The sequence below is a fragment of the Physella acuta genome, unplaced genomic scaffold (assembly GCF_028476545.2).
Source record: "Physella acuta isolate Inbredline_101_S28 unplaced genomic scaffold, ASM2847654v3 ptg000256l, whole genome shotgun sequence".
Lineage (NCBI taxonomy): Eukaryota > Metazoa > Mollusca > Gastropoda > Physidae > Physella > Physella acuta.
Window position 1 is genome coordinate 448,951 of NW_026731775.1, and position 21,720 is coordinate 470,670.

Consider the following 21,720-nt stretch of genomic DNA (forward strand, 5'->3'; position numbering starts at 1 on the left):
AAGCTAACTGGAGAAACCTATTTCCTGAGTTTGGTATTTTCATTCTAATGTAAACAAAATCAAACAAAAGGTAAAGTACTTGTCATCTGTGCTAAAGTACTGTGTGAATGGTACGAAAAGTACCGTGTCATCATTATTAAAGTACTGAGTGATGTGTACTAAAATACTGTGTAATCCGTACTAAAGTAATGTGTGATCTGTACTAAAGTAATGTGTGATATGTACTAAAGTACTGTGTGATATGTACTAAACTACTGTGTGATATGTACTAAAGTAATGTGTGATCTGTACTAAAGTAATGTGTGATATGTACTAAAGTACTGTGTGATATGTACTAAAGTATTGTGTGATATGTACTAAAATACTGTGTGATATGTACTAAAGTATTGTGTGATATGTACTAAAGTACTGTGTGATCTGTACTAAAGTATTGTGTGATATGTACTAAAGTACTGTGTGATCTGTACTAAAGTATTGTGTGATATGTACTAAAGTACTGTGTGATCTGTACTAAAATACTGTGTGATATGTACTAAAGTACTGTGTGATATGTACTAAAGTATTGTGTGATATGTACTAAAAAAATGTGTGATATGTACTTAAGTATTGTGTGATATGTACTAAAGTAATGTGTGATATGTACTAAAGTACTGTGTGATATGTACTAAAGTACTGTGTGATCTGTACTAAAGTACTGTGTAATCTGTACTAAAGTACTGTGTGATATGTACTAAAGTAATGTGTGATATGTACTAAAGTACTGTGTGATATGTACTAAAGTACTGTGTGATCTGTACTAAAATACTGTGTGATATGTACTAAAGTACTGTGTGATATGTACTAAAGTATTGTGTGATATGTACTAAAGTAATGTGTGATATGTACTAAAGTAATGTGTGATATGTACTAAAGTAATGTGTGATATGTACTAAAGTATTGTGTGATCTGTACGTAAAGTACTGTGTGATCTGTGTGAATAAAAAAAAGTACGGCTAACAGTTCATCCTTACATAATCCCATGCTCCCCCGTCCACCTACCCTACCTCCGCCTACTACCCCAAGGGAACTGGCCGCTCGATTATTTAAACCACTTGAATATTTGCCGTAAGGCGTTTAATTATACATAAAGAAACAGCATCTCTGTGATCATATGGCATTCGGATTGGATTGATTTTTTTTCCATTTGTGCTACTAAATCTACTATGTTAGAAGTTGGGTTTTTTTTAAATTATTTAATTATTTAAATTTAAGATTTAAACCTAGAAGCAACATAGAATGAAATCTAGAGTGCCAGTTCAAAATGGAATCAATAGGCCTAATAGTTGCAATTTTCTTTTAAAAAATCATGGTGTGTTGTCACAACTTACTGGTATAGAATCAAAACGGATTTTATTATAACTGCAAATACAAGTAAGAAAGGTGTATGTTATTTGTTTTTTTAGACATGTAAAAATTTTAGTTAAAAATTCAACTACATAGAATGTTTTTATTCTTTTATAATAATTCCAAATAAATGAAAAATAAAGCTCAATTAATTGTTTAATAACAATATCAGTTGTCAGTTTATTAAGGCGTATATTAAATCTTGTTCGAATTTAGATCTGCTTCGTTTTTATCTCCCTTGATGTATTTTACATCAAGTTGTACCGTGGGAACATCATGTACAACAAATATTGCGCAACCTGAACTTCAGCTATCGCTCTAAGTAATATATATATATATATATATATATATATATATATATATATATATATATATATATATATATATATATATATATATATATATATATATATATATATATATATATATATATGACCCCCTACATACGACGGCTACATTGACCCCCTACATACGACGGCTATATTGACCCCCAACTCACGACGGCTACATTGACCCCCAACCCACGACGGCCATATTGTCTTGACCCCCTACATACGACGGCTACATTGACCCCCAACTCACGACGGCCATGTTGTCTTGACCCCCAACTCACGACGGCCACATTGTCTTGACCCCCAACTCACGACGGCTACATTGACCCCCAACCCACGACGGCCACATTGTCTTGACCCCCAACTCACGACGGCCATATTGACCCCCAACCCACGACGGCCATATTGACCCCCAACTCACGACGGCCACATTGTCTTGACCCCCAACTCACGACGGCTACATTGACCCCCAACCCACGACGGCCATATTGACCCCCAACTCACGACGGCCACATTGTCTTGACCCCCAACTCACGACGGCCACATTGACCCCCAACTCACGACGGCCATATTGTCTTGACCCCCAACTCACGACGGCCACATTGTCTTGACCCCCAACTTACGACGGCTACATTGACCCCCAACTCACGACGGCTACATTGACCCCCAACTTACGACGGCTACATTGACCCCCAACCCACGACGGCCATATTGACCCCCAACTCACGACGGCTACATTGACCCCCAACTCACGACGGCCATATTGTCTTGACCCCCAACTTACGACGGCTACATTGACCCCCAACTCACGACGGCTACATTGACCCCCAACCCACGACGGCCATATTGACCCCCAACCCACGACGGCCATATTGTCTTGACCCCCAACTCACGACGGCCACATTGTCTTGACCCCCAACTCACGACGGCTACATTGACCCCCAACTCACGACGGCCATATTGTCTTGACCCCCAACTCACGACGGCTACATTGACCCCCAACCCACGACGGCCATATTGACCCCCAACCCACGACGGCCATATTGTCTTGACCCCCAACTCACGACGGCCACATTGACCCCCAACTCACGACGGCTACATTGACCCCCAACTCACGACGGCCATATTGTCTTGACCCCCAACTCACGACGGCCACATTGTCTTGACCCCCAACTCACGACGGCCATATTGACCCCCAACTCACGACGGCTACATTGACCCCCAACTCACGACGGCCATATTGTCTTGACCCCCAACTCACGACGGCTACATTGACCCCCAACTCACGACGGCTACATTGACCCCCAACTCACGACGGCCATATTGTCTTGACCCCCAACTCACGACGGCCATATTGTCTTGACCCCCAACTCACGACGGCCACATTGTCTTGACCCCCAACTCACGACGGCTACATTGACCCCCAACTCACGACGGCCATATTGTCTTGACCCCCAACTCACGACGGCTACATTGACCCCCAACTCACGACGGCTACATTGACCCCCAACCCACGACGGCCATATTGACCCCCAACTCACGACGGCCATGTTGTCTTGACCCCCAACTCACGACGGCCATATTGTCTTGACCCCCAACTCACGACGGCTACATTGACCCCCAACTCATGACGGCCACATTGTCTTGACCCCCAACTCATGACGGCCACATTGTCTTGACCCCCAACTCACGACGGCCATATTGTCTTGACCCCCAACTTACGACGGCTACATTGACCCCCAACTCATGACGGCCACATTGCCTCCCCCCTCCCCCCTCTCCCCCAGAGCACGAAGCGTCTAACATCTGAAGGGTGAACATCTGTCCAGAAAGTTGTTGTCGTGAGTTGACTCAGATGGTGGTCATGTTTGTCCAGATTAAGTGCCGGGCTCACGACTGCCTCACACAGGTATGAGACGGGGGGGGGGGGGGTTAATATTTCCGCTCACGGTGACGGGACGGGTGGGGGAGGGACGGGGGACACACGTCACATTTCCTCTCTTGTGTTTCCCACGCCTGGTCTGCCGTGGTGTGAGGGGGGGGGGGGGAAGAATCTTCACACATTTTTGTAATGGGTAAGGGGTTAAAATTAATAAAATAGCGTTTAAGATAGATAGGGCTTGTGATATATATGTGTACAGATATAAACGTGAAGGGAAGTAGTATATTAGGTCCCTTTTGGGTCGGTTTTTTGGCGGAGCAGGTGGTGGGAAGGCGCAAAGGTTATATAGTAAAATACTCGGAGCAGGATGCGCAGCCTGCCGCAGCCTGGTACAATGACATATAGCAAAATACTACGCCAGCTGCCGCAGGGTGGGTGAGCAGGATGCACCGCAGGCGCAAAGACATATAGTAAAATACTACGCCAACTGGGGTTGGCGGAGCAGTGAAGGGTGAGTCACCTTTTGGTGACCTTGTGACGTAATCATTGACCTTGTGACGTAATCATTGACCTTGTGACGTAATTTTAATGCGTTTTTAATGAGTTTTAATGAGTTTTAAAAATTTTAATTAATTTTTGACCTAGTTACGTAATTTTAATGTGTTTTTATTACGTAATTGTTTAATTTGTTTGATTTGAATTGTTTAATTACTTTGTTTATATTGTGTAATTATTATTAACGAGTTACGTAATTTGATTATTTGTTTACTTTTTAATTATTTTTATTTTGTTTATTTTTAATTTTATTTTATTTTATAATTAGTTAAATTATTATTAACTAGTTACGTAATTTGATTTTAATTACTTTGTTTAATTTAATTACTTTGATATATTTCTTTTCTTTGTTGTTTAATTTGTTGGTTTGTTTGAATGTATGTATGTTTTAAATAAAAGACTAACACTAGCCGTGTACTTTGTGAATAACATCCATTAAAGATAACGATCAGCCACAGCTGTTACGTATCGACCCGCCCGCGAAGTTTTCTCACCGCTACCCGTTTTAATGGGAATGTATTGATCGCACCCACTGGGCCATCACAGCATGATGTCCCACCTAATTAAATTTTTGTTATGCTTCACCGAGTTTCCCCCGAGCGGTTTGATAGGTCATGATGATTTATGTGGGTTCGCGAAGCGAACACTGCAGGGGTTATGGTAATTAAGGCGAGCCATTAAGCGCGTCTCCACATTAACTGTGGTAACAGATGTTACGTATCGATTCACCAGCAAAGTTTTTAATATTGATCGCAGCTACAGGCCCATCACAGCATGATGTCCCACCTAATTAAATTTTGTTATGCATCAGTGATTTTCCCCCGCTCGATTTGACGGGTCATGGTAATTAACGACGTACATTAAGTACCTCTCCGCGAAGCACTTAGGTCATTATGCAACAGCTGTTGTGCGACAGCTGGTGGTGTAATTACGCTGACCAACCGTATAAATGACCGCGAAAATTGTGTTCTAATCACTTCAACTTTGGACTTCACACCAAGCTTCACCGCGACTTATCCAGCCTGCGACCTCTGTTGACTCCTGAGACTAAACCTACGCCAGCTTTACCAACCATCACATCCACCTAAACCTACACGGACCACATCTTTTGTGCGTGTTTATTCTATTAAAGGTAAGGTTAATATTACTTTTGTTTTAAGGGCGCTAACCCCATTAAAATCAAATCTTATTAAATAAGTAGTCACAGGTATTAACTTTAATTTTGTATCGTACACCGAGGTAAGGTTAATAGTATGAATTATCCTTTAAATACCCTTTAAAAAATTATGTATCTAAATAAGTAGGCAACTGTATTCCTTTTTAGTGTACAACCGACCCTACGAGACAGACTAACCATCGACCGAACCTATTGAGCTACCTACCCATCCCCGAGGCATCCACTGAACCAAAGATCCAACTACATCCAACAACACCACTTCGGATCTCCACCTACAGTTAACTTCACGTTCAGCTTAGACGTGCAAACCCATAGGTACGTTTCATTTTAATTTTGGTTTAAGTATGATTTTTATTTTATGATTTTTATTTTATGTATTTCTTTTTATTCTACAGTCAGCGACCTACCCAGTCATCCGACTACTAGACACTTCATCAATAATGGAAGCCGCCCAACCTACCACCCAACCAACCATGGCCCGTTACTCATGCGAGATCTGCAACCGAGTGTTCACCCGCAGAAACGATTTGACAAGGCACCAAGACTCTGCACACGGACGACAAAGACATCCCTGCACAACATGCGGGAAAGTATTTACAAGACTAAGTAATTTAACGAACCACTATAAAATAGCACACACCAACCAAACATCACCAAGCGACACCCCATCAGCGACCAACAGACAAACACACCAACCCACATTAGTGACCGATAGAAAAACACACCAACCCACATCTGTGACCGACACACATACTGTCCAACTCCCAACAGCGAGTCAAACAGACCACACTGCGACCAACACTAACTCCTTAAAACGACACACGACGTATGACGACATATCAAACAACAAACGCGTAAAGACTAACAATGACAGTAACCTTAATTCACACACCACTATTTTTCCTGTAGACGACCTTAGGGGAGATGCAGTAGACTTACACACGACCACAGACAAACCTTCACAGACAGGCCTTCTCACAGACATTCCTAACTTTATTAAACATAATCACGCCATTAACATGTTACAACAGGATTCGAGTTTAAAACCCTACACAGACAATTTTTCCTTTTTTAGATGTTTAGCCACACATTTAGGAGCACCCTTAAAAGATCTTAGAAAGCCAACATTAAAACTCGCGAAACAGTGGCAAGCGCACCAAGGTCTCGGGACCTTGGATAATTTTAGCGGGGTTAGGTTGGTCGAAATTCCCCTCTTAGAGTCCTGTTTTAGTGTAAATATTGAGATTTTTGAATTTGACGAAAACCAGAGCCTTTCTCCGAAACTTAGAAGTAGTGATAGGTTTAGGGAGACTGTGTATCTTTTATTTTTTCAAAATCAGTTTATGTACATTAATAATATAGGTGGGGCGGGTCACGCTTTCGCGTGTTCTGTGTGTAACAAATTATGGCCCACCGTTAAACAATTAAACAGACACGTGAAAGGGTGTAATGGGGGGAAACCCGTAGATAGGTATAAGGGAGGGGTTTATCAGACACAGCAAACAATCTGGGAGTTTTTAGCGTCCTATGGGTTAGATGTAGATAGTAACTTTGTTTATCCCTTCCGAGCAACTTACGATTTCGAATGCTATTTCGACCATACCGAGTTACCCACGTTAGGTAGAGTTACAAAAAGCGTTGCCAAACACGTGCCTTTGTCTTGCTCTGTCGCTTCAAACGTAGATGGGTTCGTCGAACCCATCTGTTTTATTTCGACTGGTGACCCTCAAGAATTAGTGACTAGAGTTATTGACAGACTCCACATAATCGCCGAGGCAGCTTATGGAATTTTGAAAAAACAGTTCGAGCCTGTTTTTAAGCAAATCAGGAAGTTATTTCCACCTAAAGCTAGGGGTAGTGATAATAAGTCGAACGACAAAGGGTTTGATAGGTTTCTTAGCGGTAGATTAGACGAGTATTTGCGACAAATGCCGGTTATAGGGTTTAATTCAGGAAAATATGATATAAATCTCGTTAAGCCGTATTTTATTCAGTACTTTTTAGCTTATTCAAACACAGAAGAGGGGTTAGAGGAGGGACCTAGAGCTAGTTGTAACGATGATGAAGACGACGTAGAAGATAAACAAACACCGTTTAAATATGTAGTTAAAAGAAATAATAATTTTATGTGTATATCAACAAATAAATTAAAGTTCTTAGATATAGTTAATTATCTAGCACCAGGGTTTAGCTATAGTAAATACCTCGCCGCATATAATGTTAAAGAGACCAAGGGATTTTTTCCGTACGAATATGTCAAAAATTTAGCCGTCTTAGATGAAACGTCTTTACCTCCGCATTCGGCCTTTTTTTCATCATTAAAAAATTGTAACATTTCAGACGAGGAGTACGCGACGTGTAGCCAAATTTGGGTAGAGAAGGGGATGCAAACGTTTAAAGATTATCTTATTTGGTATAACAATATCGATGTAAAACCGTTTATCGAAGCGCTCGAGCAGCAAACTAATTTTTACAAAAATTTAGGGGTTGATATTTTTAAAGACGCGATTTCTGTCCCGGGGGTAACCTTAAAATACTTATTCAAAACACTTCCTGAAAACGTTTCTTTTTCTTTATGTTCCGAGCGCGAATCAGAGTTACATAAAACAATCCGAAATAATATCGTAGGGGGCCCCTCCATTATTTTTCATAGACATCACGAAAAGGGTGAAACGTTCATTAGGGGGAATAGTAAAAAGGTGGTACAGGCAATTAAGGGGTACGATGCGAACGCGCTTTATTTATGGTCTTTAATGCAAAAAATGCCGACGGGATTTCCGATTATTAGAAATAGTGAGGAGGGGTTTAGACCGCGTAAAACGAATCATTACGGGGAACAGGCTTTTCAGTGGTTATCGTGGGTTTCAAAAACAAAGGGGGTAACTTTAAAAACCGCATTTAACGGGGGTGAAGTTAGCTTAGGATCACGCCATATAAGAGTAGACGGGTGGGACGCGAACAGTCGAACCGTTTATCAGTTCCATGGCTGTCTCTTTCATGGACACCCTGACTGCCCTTTAACTAAAGACAGAACAGTAAACCCCATTAGTAACAGACCGTTGACAGAGTTATTTAAAAAGACAAACGAAATTACGAAGTACCTTACCGAGACTGTTGACGTTAAAGTCGTAGAAATGTGGGAATGTGAGTGGGGGAACCAGAAAAAAATGAACCCAACTATTAAAGACTATTTAAACTCTATTGACAAATCACAAAAGACACCGACACCGACCTATGGTAAGAAATGGCCCCTGACTGAAAAACAGATCATCGATTCTGTTTTAGACGACTCGTGTTTTGGTCTGATAGAATGCGACATTAAAGTACCGGATAGTTTAAGAGAACATTTTAGTGAGATGACACCTATTTTTAAAAATACGGACGTTACGCGCGACGACATCGGACCGTTTATGAGACAATACGCGATCGATAACAACTTATTAACTAGCGGTAGACGGACTTTAATCGGGAGCTTTACAGGGGAAAAAATTTTATTAGCGACCCCCCTTTTAAAGTGGTATTTAAATCATGGGTTGGTAGTCAGTAAAATTTATCAAGTCGTTGAATATAATCCAATTGCATGTTTTAAGACATTTGGGGATACAGTTTCAGACGCGCGAAGAAAGGGGGACATAGACGACAAATACGCGATAACTAGTGAAACAATGAAATTGTTAGGAAACGCGGCATACGGTAAAACTTTGACGGATAAAACACGACATGCGGACATGACCTACTGTAGTGATAGGGATATAGGGGATTGTATTAATAATCCGCGATTTAAAAAAATGACAAAACTTACCGACGCTGTTTACGAAGTAGAAACGTTAAAAAAGAAGATAGTTTGGGATCTCCCTCTTCAGATAGGCTTTTTCGTTTATCAGTACGCAAAACTTAGAATGTTAGAATTTTATTATGACTTTATAGACAAATATATAGATAGAACCGACTTTCAGCTATGTGAGATGGACACGGACAGTTTATACGTAGCCTTAAGTACCGATGACTTGTTAAAAACCGTTAGACCGGGACTAGAACACGAGTTTTTTGACATTTACGATAAATGGTTCCCCTCAGAAGTATGTGACTCACACAGACCACAATTTATAAGCGGCAAAGGCACGGTAGATAGTCATTGTCTGGGGTGTAGGGCTAGGAAAATTTATGAAAAAAGAACACCGGGGTTGTTTAAATTAGAATATGAAGGGGATGGGATGGTATCTTTATGTAGTAAGACGTACCACTGTTTTGGCGAGTATAATAAAACATCAACCAAAGGATTATCTAAAAATCACAACACATTAGGCAAAGAATCTTTCATGCAGGTCCTCACAACAAAGGAACCAAGTGGTGGGACAAACACAGGGTTCAGAGCATACAACACGGGGATATATACTTACACCCAACACAGAAACTCACTTTCTTACTTTTACATTAAAAGACGAGTAGACGCAGACAATGTGACAACATCTCCCCTAGACATATAAGAACCTTTAGTTTACCAACCATGACTTTAACGAGACTTTAATGTAAATATGTAAATAAGACAGAACCATGACGGTATGCTGATGGGGTTGTTTTTATTCAATAAAAACTTATGATATAAACGGTCTTTTTTAAATTTTTGATGTGAGTTATTGTTTTGTTACTTGTCCCTGAAAGTTATGTAACTCGGTATCCTGTATAAGAGGCATGACTGAAATCAAAATCAACCATTTAAAATACTGGATCCGAGTTGGAAACAGCTCTTTACGGCATTGATCGATAGCCCACCCAGGCGTGGTATTCAGGGAATACTATAAACACCGCCGTATAAGAACCCTATACCATGTCCGGTGAATGTTTTTGTCTTCAGTGCTGTGGATGGGATTCCAGTGGGAGCACGGGAATGTCGGATCAAACGGAAACGGGTCTTGATATTGGACCAGATGAAGTGAGATTGTATCCTGTACAGATGATCAATACCTTTCATGAGACTAATCAAGGGGATATGAATCTAGGTTATGAGAGAGTGTTTGTACAGCGACCTATAGGTGGAACCTTTATTGAACCCCTTGATGAGACACCACCACAACCCAACCCAGCTTCTGACAGGGACAGTGACATCAGGTTCCATGATGAGGAGGAAAGGTTGCAAACATTTTCAGGGTGTTGGTCCGACTTCTACCCGGTCGACCCTATCAGTTTGGCTAAAAATGGTTTTATCTTCATTGGACCTGGCGACCTTGTCAAGTGTATTTTCTGTTTGAATACGTTGGGGGGTTGGGAAACGGGTGATGTGGTAGAAGAAGAACATCGACGCTATTATCCAGACTGTCCTTTTGTACGGGCTGCACATTCACACACACACACACACACATACACACACACACACAGGAGTTGTTTTAAGTAAATAAAATTTTTATATACATTTAAATGCTCTTTTGTGATTTATTGTAATAGCTGATTAAAAGGTGTGACAACTTTCCCATCCAACTTTGAAATCCTACGCAGTCAAAACATCGGTGTCTGTTATACGCCGCAAACCAAACTTTTTTCACTCAAACCAAAAAGCTCTCTCTCTCTCTCTCTCTCTCTCTCTCTCTCTCTCTCTCACACACACACACACACACACACACACACACACACGCAATCACAAAACGAACTTGTAAAGACAAAAACAATATTGCATCGGGAAAACTTCACCGACCCTAGTATAAACCATCCACCAACCGACTCTAAGACATGGATGGACCGAATTTGAAACCTGTCTTGTTGAAAACTTCACTGACCCTAGTATGAACTCACACACACACACACACACACACACACACACACACACACACAATCACAAAACGAACTGGTAAAGACAAAAATAATATTACATCGGGAAAACTTCACCGACCCTAGTATAAATTCTATCCGCAACAACTCCAAGACATGGATGGACAGAGTTTGAAACAGGCCTCGGTGAAAACTTCACCGACTCTAGTATGAACTCTACACCTACCGATTCCAAAACATAGGCCCTACATGTAACAACTTTGAAACCTACCTAGGTGAAAACTCACCGACCCTAGTATACATTCTACCCACAACAATTCCAAGAACATGTATGCACCAACATGCCTCAGTGTTAACAAAACTCCCCCGACCCTAGTATGAACTCTACCCCTAACAATTCCTAAACATATATGGTCTAGCTTCGAACCCTGCCTCGGTGAAAACGTCACCGACCCTAGTATAGACTCTACACCAACCCCTTCCAAAACATCCGTGAACCAACATCACTCGGTGAAAACAAAATCCTTCCCACTCTAGTATGGATTCGGCCCCTAACACTTCCAAAACATACCTGTATCAACTGTGTAACCTGCCTCGGTGAAAATTTCACCGAGGCAGGTTTGAAACCTACCAACTCCAAAGCATACATGTATCAACTTTGAACCAAGCCATGGTGAAACCAAAACCATACCACCCTAGTATAAACTCTACACCTAGCAATTCCTAAACATGCATGGTCCGAGTTCAAAACCAACCTCGGTGAAAACTTCACCGACCCTGGTATAAACTCTACACCAACCAACAACAAAACATTGCCTAGGTGAAAACAAAAAACCTATGATACTGTCCGTATAACTGTTAGTGAAAAGCACGGGACCCAACCGGGGGAAAAATCGATTAACGTGGTAACAGGTGTTCCCACACTTAACGCTGGCTTTGCGATAATTACCATAACCCCTGCAGTGTTCGCTTCGCGAACCCACATAAATCATCATGACCTATCAAACCGCTCGGGGGAAACTCGGTGAAGCATAACAAAAATTTAATTAGGTGGGACATCATGCTGTGATGGCCCAGTGGGTGCGATCAATACATTCCCATTAAAACGGGTAGCGGTGAGAAAACTTCGCGGGCGGGTCGATACGTAACAGCTGTGGCTGATCGTTATCTTTAATGGATGTTATTCACAAAGTACACGGCTAGTGTTAGTCTTTTATTTAAAACATACATACATTCAAACAAACCAACAAATTAAACAACAAAGAAAAGAAATATATCAAAGTAATTAAATTAAACAAAGTAATTAAAATCAAATTACGTAACTAGTTAATAATAATTTAACTAATTATAAAATAAAATAAAATTAAAAATAAACAAAATAAAAATAATTAAAAAGTAAACAAATAATCAAATTACGTAACTCGTTAATAATAATTACACAATATAAACAAAGTAATTAAACAATTTAAATCAAACAAATTAAACAATTACGTAATAAAAACACATTAAAATTACGTAACTAGGTCAAAAATTAATTAAAATTTTTAAAACTCATTAAAACTCATTAAAAACGCATTAAAATTACGTCACAAGGTCAATGATTACGTCACAAGGTCAATGATTACGTCACAAGGTCACCAAAAGGTGACTCACCCTTCACTGCTCCGCCAACCCCAGTTGGCGTAGTATTTTACTATATGTCTTTGCGCCTGCGGTGCATCCTGCTCACCCACCCTGCGGCAGCTGGCGTAGTATTTTGCTATATGTCATTGTACCAGGCTGCGGCAGGCTGCGCATCCTGCTCCGAGTATTTTACTATATAACCTTTGCGCCTTCCCACCACCTGCTCCGCCAAAAAACCGACCCAAAAGGGACCTAATATACTACTAAGGGATGGGGAAAATAATCATTATGACTTAGGTAAACTAAACGATACAAGAGCAAGTTTAAGTGACCTTTGTTTACAAATATAATTAGAACAAGTTTAAATTAAACCAATACGTAACAATATTAAAATAACCAATACATAACAACATTAAAATGGCCAATACGTAACAATATTAAAATAACCAATACATAATAACATTAAAATGACCAATACATAACAATATTAAAATGACCAATAAATAACAACATTAAAATGACCAATACATAACAATATTAAAATAACCAATACATAACAACATTAAAATGACCAATATATAACAACATTAAAATGACCAATACATAACAATATTAAAGTGACCATTACATAACAATATTAAAATGACCAATACATAACATTAAAATGACCAATACACGACCAACGAAAAATAACTAAAACACGACAAAAATAAATTGACCAACACAAAAACCCCACCCACCCCCTCAAACTTAGGCTACTTAAAAGATTAAGCCTTACACGTAACACGATCAACTGACCAGCCTTCTATCTCACGTCTGCCTATTGTTTATGTCTATCCGTGAATCAAATGTATGAATGTGAGCCACGTTTAACATTTCAACCACTTTTACTGTCGTTTTTTTTTTAAAATTTCTATCTCCTCTGTACCGCCATTGAAACAAAGAACAAATACGGGATGCAGTCAATGATGTAGTGTCAAGTTGTAGCCAGTAACACAATAGCTAACATAATGTATATGTTACAGTTTTTATTGAACAAATAGCTAAGCCACATTAGAGGTCAGTAACTCATTCCTCGAATAAGTTTTTTTAAACATTAAGTTAGGAATGTATTGAAACTTCAAGGCTCAATATTTTTTTTTTTGTGGTGATGGAGTGATTAGAAACTACAACATTCGGATTCTGGTTTGCTTTTTAAAGTTTTGACAAATCACATACGACGTTAAAACGTTACATTGAGAAAAAGCTCACAGACCTACACACACACACAAACCCACACAATTACAGACACACACAGACCCACTCACTAACAAGCCTACACACACCCACACTCAGACCTACAAACTCACAAACCCACAACCACCCACACACACAGACCCACTCACTCACAAACCCACACTCACCCACACTCACCCACACACATAGAGCCACAAACTCACTGAACAACATACTCAGACGCACCACTCCCACACACACTCACAAACCCGCCCACTCACACCCACTCACTCACAGACCCACCCACCCACTCACAAACCCACACTGATAAACACACACTCACAAACCCACACTGATAAACACACACTCACAAACCCACACTGATAAACACACACTCACAAACCCACACTGATAAACACACACTCACAAACCCACACTGATAAACACACACTCACAAACCCGCACTGATAAACACACACTCACAAACCCGCACTGATAAGCACTCACAGACCCACACAGTGAATGATCTGCTAACAACTCCTGTATAAAATAAAATACGAAGAAAGGTATCTACCTAAATATACATACATTCTATATATCAACTCTATACTCCCCATGTAACCTTTGCCAAGATTAGAAAAAAAAATCCTACATACGTCTTTACATACATCTTTACCAGCACTGTATCAACTCACTTGGTATAATATTGACATGACACATAGACCAGTTCACTAGCGGCGTAGTGACATATTTCAACAGAACGTATCACAAAACTCTTCCAGTCTGGCCCATGTCAACAAAACAGTCACAAGAGTACAGTGACACCCTCACAGTGACACCCTCACAGTGACACCCTCACAGTGACACCCTCACAGTGACACCCTCACAGTCACACCCTCACAGTGACACCCTCACAGTGACACCCTCACAGTGACACCCTCACAGTGACACCCTCACAGTGACACCCTCACAGTCACACCCTCACAGTGACACCCTCACAGTGACACCCTCACAGTGACACCCTCACAGTGACACTCTCACAGTGACACTCTCACAGTGACACCCTCACAGTGACACCCTCACAGTGACACCCTCACAGTGACACTCTCACAGTGACACCCTCACAGTGACACCCTCACAGTGACACCCTCACAGTGACACTCTCACAGTGACACCCTCACAGTGACACCCTTAACATACAGGAATCAAATCAGAATAAAGAGGAAAAATGTACCTGAGCACTTACTTAGATCTGTATTCTAAAGCTGTTAACAGAAATCAAATCTTAGATTGGTGCGCCTTAAATATAATTAACTAATTAATCAAATTGCTATTGACCTATTTAAAAAAAGAGAGTCTAGTTGACCAAAAACGAGCTTAGGCTATGTGCTCTAAGGAACAAAAACTCACTGCTGTAGTTATTGTTTTTTCATCTACAACCAAGATATATTATTATTTATTCAACGGAATCTCTTTCAGTGAGGTTTATTTTATCGATTTCGTTCTTTACAAGTAGGCCTATAGCAAAAACAGCGATGTGTTTGCAAGAAGAATTTATTATTTTGCAGCGATGAACAAAAGCGTTGTGGCCCTCATCTTTTGTTTACAGTCGACACCTCCCCCCCCCCCCCACCCTGCATGTATTAGTAATTTTTTCTAACCAATAGAAAACAAAAGAACTACGGCAACTAATGATACAGTCATAGATCTAGCTGAACAGTTATTTACACCATTCGACTCAAAGAATCACAAACTGATTATTAATCTCATGTATCAGATCTAGGCCTAAGTAATTATAAATACTTATCCCCCTCCCACCCTCCCCCTCACTTACACACGCGCGCGCTCATATATCACATGAAGTCAATGTTAACCTTCACAGCGATCACGTGACCAATGTAATAGACGCGCCTGTTGTGGTTATGAATGGAGCCGTCGCTAGGTTTGTGGGTGTTGGATCAAATCCCTAACTTCCCTTTCCACTAATTAGGAACCACCAGGAAACTAATTAGAGACCACCAGGCCCTTAATTAGAGACCACCAGGCCCTTAATTAGGGACCACCAGACCACTAATTAGGTACCACCAGACCACTAATTAGAGACCATCACTGTTCCACAAGGCTATCACAGAAACATGAACCAAACGCCCTAATTAATTACCACCTCAATTAAAAAATATTTTTTAAAAAACAACAAAGGAGTGTATTTTATCACAAGAAAATGTGCTCATATGAAGATGTGTTGGCTTTGATTAAGCTGTTTAAATAACTAATAACTAATTAATTATTTTTTCCAGTCGTTCATTACTAATAATGAACCTATCGTACTAATCAGTTTGGCAATTTTAAATTCAACATAATTTTAATAATAGAGTCTAGATTTTTAAATACATAAACCAAATAAAATAATGAACTGACTTACCTAACAAATACAAATCATTATATCCAAACGGCCAAAGAGACTGTGTCCGACGGCCAATGAAATAGACTGTGTCCTATAGTGTGTGTCCTGGTTTGGCTGACACTGACTGACACTGACATTGAGTCCCAACTGGACGTCACATCTCGCTTTTATAGCCAGCCATCTTTGCTCAGGGGCGACAAATCCGAATGATCTCGGTCAAGCTCGTGGCGGGCCGCTACACCGCGCAGTGTGATGGTCTTTAGCGAGGGTGGATTGGTGTGTGGGGGCTGGTTGTTTCATATTTTTTTTATTACTGAAGATAAATGAGATAATTGATTAGTGGGCGATTAAGTAGATACGCTTCACATAGAGGACGGGGGTAGAAGGCTGGAACCGGAAGTGGGGTGGAGGGATTGGGAAAGTCACTTTTTTGTTAAGCTTTAAATTTGACGCATGCATTTTTTTAGTTTAATCAATCTAGAAGTCACTGTTATTGAATCATATTACACAAAAAACTTTTAAAATCTGTTATACATTTTGTTCGCATATCTATAGCATATTTTTATAGTGGTAAATGTTTGCTAGTAAACAGACACACACATGTACGCCATTGTACGCACTCAATTCTACACACACACACACACACACACACACACACACACACACACACACATACTTCCTCAAACGAACAAATATAGGCCTACACATAAACATACATTCTGTTACACACAAAAAATCCAGTGCACACATATTCATACACAAACATCTATACTCCCACTCATACTCAAACGCATTTCCGAAACTTTCGGGGGGGGGGGGGGGGGGAGAGCATACATTTTCGAGGGGTGGGGGACAGCAGATATTGGTTGAATTTTGTATTTTGTATATTCATTTTATTGGAGGGGGGGGGGGGGAATGGAAGCCGGTAGACGTGTTTAGGGGAGTGAAGGGGTAGGGGTTCCTCCCCCCCCCCCCCCCCAGAATCGAAACCTGAAAGACACGCTGCAACACTCGCATGTACACACAATCCCTCTCTTTCACACACACACACACACACACACACACACATATATATATACTTAAAGGCGTACACACCAACCCACACGCATACATACAAAAAAATGTGTTCAGCCATACAACTATCCATCTCCTTAAACGAGAGTTTATGTGACTTTTGTTTCTATATATACTTTCAAAGTGTGGACACATCACACCAGCATGTTTTAAGATGTAAAATCAAACAACCTCCTCATCCCGCCTGCTGTCTAATCTAAGACGTCCATAAGTATCTAATGAGAGGGCGGGTACTGTTTGGTTTGGGGTAGAATCGTGAGCAAACAAAGCCGTTAGAGTCACATCGAGGCTACGTCCTGTCAAGTGTGTTGGCACGCCGTGAAGATGGCAGACTCCAAGAGTTGACACGAGGTGTATTTTGGTACCTGTCGGTGGGGGGGGGGGGGGGTGGAGGGGGGGAGGGGTGGAACTGCTTTTGTTTTTGGAACTAGCAGAATGGGTGGGGGTGGGGAGGGGCAATAGAGTGGGAGGGGAGGGTGGGACAGAAACCCAAAATACTTATTTAAAGACAATGTGTTTGTTTTTACTTTCTCGTATATACGTAGTATAGAGAAAGTATTGTAATCGTGCAAAAAAAAAAAATCGAGATTTTTACAAATCTCGACGTTTTACACCTCACTGATACGGAAAAACATAATTTTGCAATCTTGTCCGTATGTCTGTGTGTGTGTGTGTCTGTGTGTGTGTCTGTCCGTGTGTAAACACGATAACTTGAGTACCGTTACAGCTAGGTTGATGAAATTTCATATATAAGTATTTTATCAAAATCGTAGATCCGTATCAACTTTTGAGCGATTTCCGATAACCGGAAGTGGTACTTTTCCTACTTTGAATTTTTTAAAAGCCTATAACTTGAGTACTATTTCAGATAGATAAATGAAATTTCACATGTAAGTAAAAGATCTAATTCTCTACCTTCTGTTAAATTTTGAGTAATTTCCGTTGACTGGAAGTAGTAATTTACGCTACTTCCGATTTCTCAAAAAACTAATGTAAATTTTAAAAGTACTAATAATATTGCGCACTATTATGCGCTTTTTTTTATTTGCGTTCACTTGGTGTGCAATTAATTTGTCTACGAGATTTTATTCTATTTTTAAAACTTTAAGTATTTAAAATGGATTAAAAATCATGTCTATAGCCCGAGTTTCCATCCCCTGTTATTTTATATAAGAATATTCGAGAAAGTTTAGGGGAGATCACTCCCGGTTTATTTAAGTTAGCATCGTTTCGCTGTATTAAAAACCTAAGCGACATCTTAAATCGTACAGGGAAGGCTGTTACGTCAGTCATATCAAACTATCCGGATAATTGGATATTTTAATTAAAAACTAAAGTACTCAGATAAACTACACAACTCTACAGGGCACACGTTCTAAGTTTTTGTTAAGTAGGCCTACAGTTGAAGTTGTGATCAAATGCTTTAAAAAAAAAACAATATTAAACTACATCCCTCGTATTACGTTCTAAGTTGTTGTTAAGAGGATTTGCAAATGTAATTAAATGAATTTTTTTTTAATTTAATATTAAACTACATCCCTCGTGTTACATTCTATAATTCAACATCGGCGTGGTCGAGTCGGTTAAGGCCATGCCTGTTAAACCGAAAAGTATCGAGTTTCAACCCCCGGGCAGAGGAGGCTCTATAAAGTGTAATAGGTACAGTTCTTCTAGGAGACACAACTCTAAAATCAAATAGCTTCTACCGTGTAGTTTGTTCTTGGTTGGAGAAAGGCTATGGAAGCAAATCCAAAAAGAAAAGCAGGGTGAAATCTGAGTCAACGGCCAATATGGCGCATAACAAGTTGATACGTATACTTAATTGTGTTGGAGGGGATCCTTCCAACATAGCACAAGAATTAACTCCAGGATACACCTTAACCTCTTGTAGCTTTTGTTTGTACACTCACCAAACTCCTAACATTCTTAACCCTTCGAACCACTAATCATACCCACGGTTAGTTCCAGAGCTAGGACTAATGCTTGGGCAGGGGGGGGGGGGGGGGTTATTCATCTGGGTTCGGCCGAACCTCAGGGGCTCCTTAAGACAGTCTCAGGGGTTCGTCAGAGGTCAAGACATATATTCAACAGATTATTCATCAGATTATTATCGGATTTTGTCAACGAAGACGATAAAACTATTAAGAAGGTTTCGATGAAAGTGCATATGAAACCGATGTTAAGAAACAATGGTTAAGGGCTAGTTTAAGCCCAGGTTTATTGTGGGTTACGGTAATTGTAAGGATTAGGGTAAGGATTAATTTGTGCTAGAGCTATGGCAAGAGCTAGGGTTACCTATGTTGGGAGGCCAATGATACTCCAGTTATTTAGTGATTTCAGCTAGTTGTGTATAGTACAATACTCTCTAAACTCGTACGCGCCCGTGTTTTTTGTTAAGTTTAAACAAACAGCCCAATTCAGCCCACATGTCACCCCCCCCCCACACCCCACAGGTCACCCTGCCAAGACACTCAGCTGAACCCTCCGTACGAGACTGTCAACACCGGCGCCCCTTTCGTCCATCTCTCCACCTGACCCTCCCGTCTTGTCCGGCAAATCCTCACGCACCGGCAGCCGGTTTTAGCCGGTGCACGGCCTGCACTGGATCATCACGGACCCTCCCGCGTCAGGTGCCAAGAGAAACCGATGCCAGGATTTGCCGGCTAATCCGTTATGTCAACGGATCGGTTTAAAATTGCACAACAGTGGCGGGTGCTGGGATAACCACAGACCCAGTCCACCGCTTACTTTAATCGTACGAATCTATTTATAGGGCGGCTGGCTTTTTTGCTGGTGTTCTTTGGGCGGTTTGAGTTTTTTGGTGAAGTTATTTGGGGTAACAGTAACAGCGAGCTATAGAGTGCGGTGTCGCCACAACACAGAAAATAAAGAGCAAAAAATAATTTTGTTTTTGTGATGGGCAGGACAGGATAAGACTTCAGCTGCTGTTGTTTAGGACAATGTTTAAATTTGTTCTTTTGCACTAACTGATAAATGGCATGCAAAAGGCGCTTAACGCTGAATTTGTATTAACTTTTTACACTTGGTAGGGGGGGGGGGATTCTTTTTTGGGTGGGGGGTGAATTGGGATTGTGCAAAACTGTGTGTCGGGGAGGGGGGGGGGGGTGTGGTACAATGCTCATTTTATTTTTATTTCGAAAACTAAAATAAAAACCTTTTGGGTGTAACTGCGACGCTGGTTATTTTTAGATGTAGGTGGGGGGGGGGGGGTGTCCGGCCTTTTTATGACGTCATACAGTTATTGGGTAATGGGGATAAAAATAGAATTGGCAGAAGTTATGTGACGTCATGTACGGTTGACGTAAAATCCCAAGCCGTGTAGAAACTAAAAGAGTAGTTTTGGTGTTGGGTGTTGTATCACAACTCCACATCCACGTCTAAATATTTACAGTGAACAACTGCCATCGTCACGCATGAATTAAAACACCCCGTGGATCAAATCAATAACCAGTCAAAACAATTAGGGTCCATTCGTGGCTGGAGAATGGTTGCTATGGTTACATAGTCACTGACCAACTCAATTGGACGGGGTGTAATTAGAGTGACTTAGCGCAATTAGCACCTGATATTGTTACACCTGCATGTCTCTGATTGCTCTTTAGTACATGGTAATGTTCGTTGCCATGACAACACGCTTTGTTTGAGCGACATTAGAAAAATCAATTGGCGCCCACTGTGGGGTGATACATTAATCCTCGGTTTTGTGCGTTGCGTATATGAGGAGTGTGGGGGAGTGCTTTGAGTGTGTGGCGGTTCGTGGAATGTGTGTAATGTATGTAATGTGTGTAATGTATGTAATGTGTGTAATGTATGTAATGTGTGTAATGTATGTAATGTGTGGAATGTATGTAATGTGTGGAATGTATGTAATGTGTGTAATGTATGTAATGTGTGAAATGTATGTAATGTGTGGAATGTATGTAATGTGTGGAATGTATGTAATGTGTGGAATGTATGTAATGTGTGGAATGTATGTAATATTTTGAATGTATGTAATGTGTGGAATGTATGTAATGTGTGGAATGTATGTAATGTGTGAAATGTAGGTAAATGCATAAGTTGAAGGAGCGGGCAGTCTGTCAGAATGCCACTAGGTGGTGTCAGATATTTATTTCTCTATTTGTTTATCAAGTTTAAAAAAAAAACACAACCATTGTATATTCGTCAGACTAAACACAGTTATCATCAGTTAAAAATTTAGTGTTATTCAACTTATTGCTCAACTATCAACTAAACACTGACTACAATAAAAGACAAAACGCCTTGTATTGTAGCATTAAGTTTATTACAA

The 21,720-nt window shown here is 40.5% G+C and overlaps 1 protein-coding gene across 1 annotated transcript; it reads left to right on the forward strand.

Annotated features, from left to right (window-relative positions):
- The first annotated feature begins 10,217 nt into the window (after window positions 1-10,217).
- Window positions 10,218-10,779, forward strand: LOC131938733 (uncharacterized). Its single transcript, XM_059296873.1, has 2 exons — window positions 10,218-10,563; window positions 10,772-10,779. The coding sequence occupies exons 1-2, from the start codon at window positions 10,218-10,220 to the stop codon at window positions 10,777-10,779; spliced, it is 354 nt and encodes a 117-aa protein (XP_059152856.1).
- Window positions 10,780-21,720: the final 10,941 nt, after the last annotated feature.

Coding starts and splice junctions, on each gene's coding strand:
- LOC131938733 (XM_059296873.1), top strand. CDS start 10,218: ATGTCGGATCAAACGGAAACGGGTCTTGATATTGGACCAGATGAAGTG.